A 6,635-nucleotide genomic window follows, 5' to 3' on the forward strand; every position below is an offset into this window, starting at 1 on the left:
GCACGGTGTTTAAGGTTGAGAAGGTGGAGCACATTATTCTTACATAGGAGGTGTTTGTGTGGCATTTTGGGTCTTTACGCTTTGGGATGCATTTCTAAATTAGTTCTAACCTGATTCTGGTCTTTCACTGGCTGACATTTCACCTGTTAGCTAAAAGGATTTCCCAGCAACTCCACAAGTAAGCCTTTGTCAAATATAATTTGCCTCGGGATCTAATTATTTCTCCAATAACTTTATTAAGGAGTGTGCACTTCTGTTAAAGCATACTGTAATATTTCAGGATCTTACAGTACCTCACAGAGAACTGTTAAGGACTTTGCCCCATGGTTTCTCGTCAATAAAACTCTGTATTACCAAAATCCGGTCTTATTACGATCACTCCCAGTGTTCTTTTAATTACTCTTTAGTTTAAGATATTTTGGCAGTGTCTTTTGTTGCATTTTGCCCTCAAGCATGAGACAGACTCAAGAACAGAAAACAACGGATCAGTCTCCAGTTTCTGACCAAAGTCACTTGACATGGATTAAGGCAGCCAAAGGTTTAATATTAAACTATTCAATGGCATCAGTATTCTTTGAGTTACATCTGTGTGGAATTAACTAAACTTTCAAGTGGAAGGCATTTCAAAAATAAAGTAGATCTACTGGTAACTCACTTCTGAGCTGGGTACATTCCCCTCTTTTGCGTAGTTACGAACAGCCCATGTCATAACTCGAAAGCAGAAACATACATTTTCAAGTGTTAGAATGAAATGCTTAAAAAATGCTTAAATTTTGGCAAAATAGCACTAAATATGGCCATTAGATTTTCTCTTCTTCTCATTATCCCCAAAATGGACTCATTACTCAGCAAGCAGGTAAACACAAAACATCCATCAAATACCAAAGTTCATTCCCTGGAGAGATCATAAGGGTTATACTTTTCTATTTATTTACTGCCTGTTGCCTTGGGACAGAAAGCACACTGTAAATTCACTTTACAGTTCTGCACGAAGAGCCAGAGGCAACCACTTTGATGCAGTTTGCCTTAAATGCAACGTCAGCAACTCGTTTTTCAGTTACTCCTTAAATGCATCTCAAAACTGTTTGAACCAATGTATTTCTTGAATGTGCTCACAAACTGTACCGTCTCATGATAGTGACCGAACGATGGAGGTGGGACAGGGGTTACCTGGGAAAGCAAACAAGAGCTAGTTAGCCCAAAGTTGTCTTCATGCAAGAACCGTTTAGAGACTCTTTTCTGAGGGGGTCTTACAGAAACACTAATCCCAATAGCACTAGTATCTTAAAACTTTCCCACCGCCCATCTTTTTACTTAACTCATTCCGTTGAAGGTAGCCCACCCCACCAAAAAAAAGTGTTTAGAGTGAAAAAAAAAACCCAAACCAACAGATTTTTTTTCTTCTCAGATACGGAGAAGACAAATTCTTTTTTTTTTTTTTTTTGTAATGCTGCAGGAAATTTCTAAAACACAGTCGTCTCTGGTGGACCTTTGCACTGAAACATCTCAGGGAGTTACTTGCCCACATGCAAGCAGTGAGATTTATGGACAATATTACACATGAAGGTGGCAAGCTATCTTGCCAAAAAGATAACAGCACTCCTCAGCTATCTACTACATAAAATAGACAGAGGATACTGAACAACACAGGGTGGGGGTTTTTTGCCCAATAAAAGTGAGAAAATGAACTTTTAATTCACTATATCTTCAGAAAAAAAATGACCTTTTAAGCACTGTTGCTAGGTTTTATATACACTGAATTAGCAGTAAGGTACAGCAAAAGCTGTTGGTGGCATATGCCTGCCTTATCACTTCAAGGAATGTATGTAAAATAGAAAGGTTTCAAACCAAATCACTATGATGTCCTTTATAAAATAAATACAGAGCTACAGTAAGCAGAAAAAAATTCAAATAATTGGATTCTGTTAATCTGTGGGGACATGGACTTAATACTGCATTTAATTTTGCTAAGTGGGAGGAAGATTATTGCAGGCAACATACAAAGAACAGTCTCTGCTCAAATCGTATAACATTTACAAGCTTAAATGCACTAAGACAGTTATTAATAACTATATCAGAACATTTCCATGTATTCAATCCACAGTTATGAAAGAAAGTAAACATACAGGCCTCCTCCCAATGCAGACAATAATAATAATAACAACATTTATATTCCTCTATTCACATGCTTCTAATAGTTTTAAAAAAAATAATCTGTGAACTTGCTGGATAACAAGAGTCAGCCTCCTACGAAACACTGCAGAAAGCATAATTTCTAGGCATTTTATTTTACTTTTGAAAGAGACTGGCCACTCACTGAGACAAAGCCATTCTCTTCCCAGACTTTCTGAAACAAAAGGTGAAATTCATTCTCATCAAGTCTGTCATTGTGACAGTGGAGGACTTGTTGGGAGCTGCACTTGTTTACAGCCTACGGTTCCTGCTGGAAGAAACAGTTTAACTGATACCAAAATCTGAGCTTTTCACATGTAGTATTTCCATGTCCTAATTTGCTGGCTTGAAACTCTGCTTCTTCCACATTGTTGGGTTTTTTTCAATAAATCTGTCTTTTTTCTGCAATGTGAAGTCAGAGTGGATAGCAACACCTGTTTGGCATTTACAATAACTCTTCCAAAATCTGAGGGAGATCAAAACACTCTCCTTTAAAAATAAAAACTCCCCCTACAAATCATTTAATATCTGCAACATCTTCATTTTGATCCCATATGCCCAGAATATCAACTGATTCATGCTTTCTGCAGTTTGTTAATATTGCGAGGTACTGAACTTTTAAAAGAATTTGCTTTGAAGCAAGTATCCTTCTGAAGGAAAAAGATATACTAATATCTTAATGGAAAAGGCAAAAAAAATGCATTCTGTCATTGGCTTTGTTTTTTCAAGCTCTTAATACTTTAATATTACAACAAATCTTATGAAGGCATTTGGCATCTTCCACAAAACGGTTCCTGTAATACTTTAATGTCCCCTCATGATGGATTGCTGGAAGGGCATAACAGCACCAGTAGTGGTTAAATGCGAAACCATTAAGCTGCTGGCCTTGTTGGGAGCTAGATACCCAAACCTAAACACATCTGTTGACCGAAATATAGTCTTCCGTGTAGGAAGTACAGCCCCGACACTCTCCCCACTGAATTCTGACAACTTCTCAGCACAGTTCTTACCTGGTGTATGACTTGACAGGCAATCCTTAAACAACTCAAACTAAAATTAACAGGATCTGCAAACTAAGGAAAACAAAATCCATTTGTTCTGCATGCATTTTCCCTAATCTTCAGTTACATAACGTAAAGAAAATGCATTCCTTTTCCAAATATCCACCCAAAGGATGCTCATGAAGGTCTCTCGTGTGATTAATTCTTCTTCCCCTCTCTCCCTCATTTGTGGAATTTTATAGCGCATATCACTCTAATGTCTAAATTACCTAGGTAAATAAAACCCAAACTAAAAGAGATTATTTTTTCCCTCTCCTTTGGAGAAGAGAGTTCTGATTCTTTAAAAACTGGTGCAGAGCTTCTCATTTTTTTCATTCCATTAATACATTTGTCTGGTTAAATCAGAGCAAATTAAATTTAGGCAGTATTTTTACACTGCCAGTAGTTAACGTGTACAACACTAAGTTTTCATTATGATCTGACTAAAATAACTTTGTCTTCCTCTGTTAATAAACTGAAGGTTCACAGTTTATTACTTTACACCTGTAAAAATATGAGCACATTTTCTGAATAAAATGGACTGTTTAATTTTCAAATATTTCTCTTTTTTCTTGTGATTGATCATTTTTAGTCACTGACGGAGTTTCTTGTACACCTTAGCAAAGGTTTGTGTCTGTATGAACATACAAACAAGAGCACACTTTAATGAGTAAACATCCGTAAAAACTACTAACATTCAAAAGCTTTATTTTGCATCAAGCAAATGGTGAACAGGAAAAAGATATTTTCTGATAGTCTGCCTTGAAAATTCAAACTAGGATCCCATGGAAAAAAAAAATATGAAGTGTTCTGCCCCTTTAACAGCACTCTGCTCTTGCTAAAAACATGAACATAGTTGATGTTTAAAGCGAAGCAAAATTCAGCTTCATCCCCTGTAATTATTTTGTCTCTGCACCACTAAATGTAATTACAAACAACTCAGACATTCATCACTATAAAAGCACAACTTAAGATTCCTGGAGAACAGATACGGAAAGACATTGTTTTCACACAGTTCTCTTAGTCAAGCCATAGTTTAACAACACTACCGATAAACAAGTGTACTAAGCCAATGTAAAGCAGACAGGGAAATATTCATGTTTAATTTCATCTAGGGAATACTTCAATGTTTCATTTATTAACGCTTATGGAAACACGCCTCAAAGCATCAAGCAAGAATGTGAGGGATGAATATGACATGACTACAACCATCCCAACTTCCCAAAGTTAACTATGTAGCATCTCAAAGGCTGCTTAAGCATGCAAGCATTTGTTCTAAATGGACAAAAAAAGCACAAACATAAGACAAGGTTCTGAGCTCTCTTTGCAAAGTTATCACGCTAGCGCAGCACCCAGATGTGCTGGTTTTTGGGAGCAGACTTGGGTCTGCGTCCCTTTCTCGCAATCAGTGGGAAACGCCTGCAGCCAGCTTGAAACCACCCTCCTTACAGTCACTCAAACTCTTCCAAACCAGTCTGACACCTGTTTGGTGTCTCCTGTTCAGGGAGAAAGGCAGTAGGGCACGCCAGATGCAGATTCAAACAAATTTCAAGCAGGCAGCAAATTAGATCAAGAATTTACATGAGGCAATAGGAGGCGTGTGGTTAGGATACCCGATCTCTATCTACGCTGAACAACAACGTCCTCTTCTTCAGTTATGTAATACAGAGATAGTATTTAATCACTCGCTTGTTCGACACACGCATGTCAAACTGATCAGCTTTCTAGGGGAGGGGGGGAGGGTAATCTGGCAGTTCACACGCTAGGAACCATCACCCCTCACAGGAATGAATCCCACCAAAGCCTTCAGCCTTCTTTGCCCGATGAAAGCCACGCAAGATCATGCTTGAGCATTGCGACACCGTTTCTATCGCAAGCACGATCTGCTTCACAACACCTGCCTGGCAAAGAACCCGCCGACTTCTGCTGAGTTGCAGTCTGTCAATCAGGGCACATGCTCACCCAGCCACCAGCCCGGCTCTGGGAGGGGTTCCCAAGGGAGACCTGAGAGCCTGTTACCCCTCACAGCACCGTGGTGAGAGGCAGCAGCCACACAGGTGCCCAGGGACGAACTCGGTGACTCCTTAGAGTCCCCTGTGTGCTGTTTTGGTTCTTTGGCCCCCCACACCCTCTGTTTGCTGAGTTTGGTTGGAAATGTATAGCTGTATCACAGAAGCGTCAGCATCAAGATGATTAAACACCTAGTTTGTGAGAGGCTACTCTCTGGGCACCCTCCTGAAGTAAGGTGTGGAGACACCAGGGAGAGGAAATAAGAGTTAGGTGGGAAGGAACTGTCATTGGACGGGACAGGAAAGCCACCGGCCTTGCCACTTTCTGAGCAGCTGCTGCTCTTTCGAGCGCTCCGGGAGCATCAGTGCGCTCCCCGCCGGGACCTGGGGACCGGGGACAGTCACCGCCGGGGGGGGATGGAGGGGAGGCCGACGGAGCGCCCCGACGGCCGGGGCTCCAGCAGCGCCTCGCTCTCCCCTCGCACCCTGCCTGCCCCCCTGCCTCCCTCCCTCCCTCCCTCCCTCCCTCCCTCCCTCCATCCCTCCCGCCCCACAGCCATGCCCGAGGGCAACGGGGCGGCCGTCGGGCTGCCCGCGCCGCGGCGGTACCTGCTTCTCCAGCGCAGCATCCTTGGCGCTGCCGGCGGCGCAGCCCTTGGGAGCCGGCACCCTCTCGCAGTTGCAACCCTCCAGCATGTACATGCCGGCGGGCCGGGCGCTCTGCTCCCCTTCGAAGTAGAAGAGCACGTTTTGGTAGAGGGCGAACCACTTCTCGTGCCAGCGGTTGGTCTCCGCCGTCTTCTTGCTCAGGTAGCCCCGCTTGGTGCCCTCCTTGCGGGCCAGCAGCGCCAGGTACAGGGCGTGCCCCTCGTTGTACCGCACGCTCTTCTGCATGGTGGCCGGCAGCCCGCGGCCACTCGCCCGGCCTCAGGGCAGCCTCCGCGGACGCTCAGCGCGCCGGTACCGGCTGCGCCGCGCCGCGGCAGCGCTTCATGGGCGCCGGCACGCACCGACGGGCGGCACCCGCCTCCCCCCCTCCCCCGCTTCTTCCCCGAGCTCCGCCCGGCCCCCCGGGGGCGGCTGCCGCTAAACCCGCCGCGGCATCCCACCCGTGTCCGTCGTCCGTCGTGTCGTCGTCCGTCCGTCCCCCCCTCCTCCACGCCTCCCCGCGCCGCCTCCCCGACGCCCCGCGGGAGGAGAGCGGGGGGAGGGACGGGGGGGACGGCGGTGAGATGCTCCCCCCCTCCCTCCACCCCCTTCGGGCAACTCCGGCGTGACGTGGAGGGATCAGCCGTAATCCGCTTTGGAGAACGATTTAAAGAGCAAAATCGCCGCCGCCGCAGCGCCCCGGTCCCTCCCTCCGCCCGGCGGCGGGGCCGCCTCCCGCCCGACGAGGGGGGGGAGGGGGACGGAC

General features: G+C 45.1%; 1 protein-coding gene across 1 annotated transcript in view; it reads right to left on the reverse strand.

Annotated features, from left to right (window-relative positions):
* RASGRF2 (Ras protein specific guanine nucleotide releasing factor 2) overlaps window positions 1–6,115 on the reverse strand; it is a gene marked incomplete at both ends in the record, with an annotated part of 128,115 nt that extends 122,000 nt beyond the window's left edge. Inside the window, one exon of the mRNA XM_082497146.1 lies at window positions 5,831–6,115. Within this exon, the coding sequence (XP_082353272.1) occupies window positions 5,831–6,115 (285 nt within the window). The remainder of the gene's footprint in view (window positions 1–5,830) is intronic.
* Window positions 6,116–6,635: the final 520 nt, after the last annotated feature.

The sequence above is a fragment of the Vanellus vanellus genome, assembly GCF_965231255.1.
Source record: "Vanellus vanellus genome assembly, chromosome: Z".
In the NCBI taxonomy this organism is placed as follows: domain Eukaryota; kingdom Metazoa; phylum Chordata; class Aves; order Charadriiformes; family Charadriidae; genus Vanellus; species Vanellus vanellus.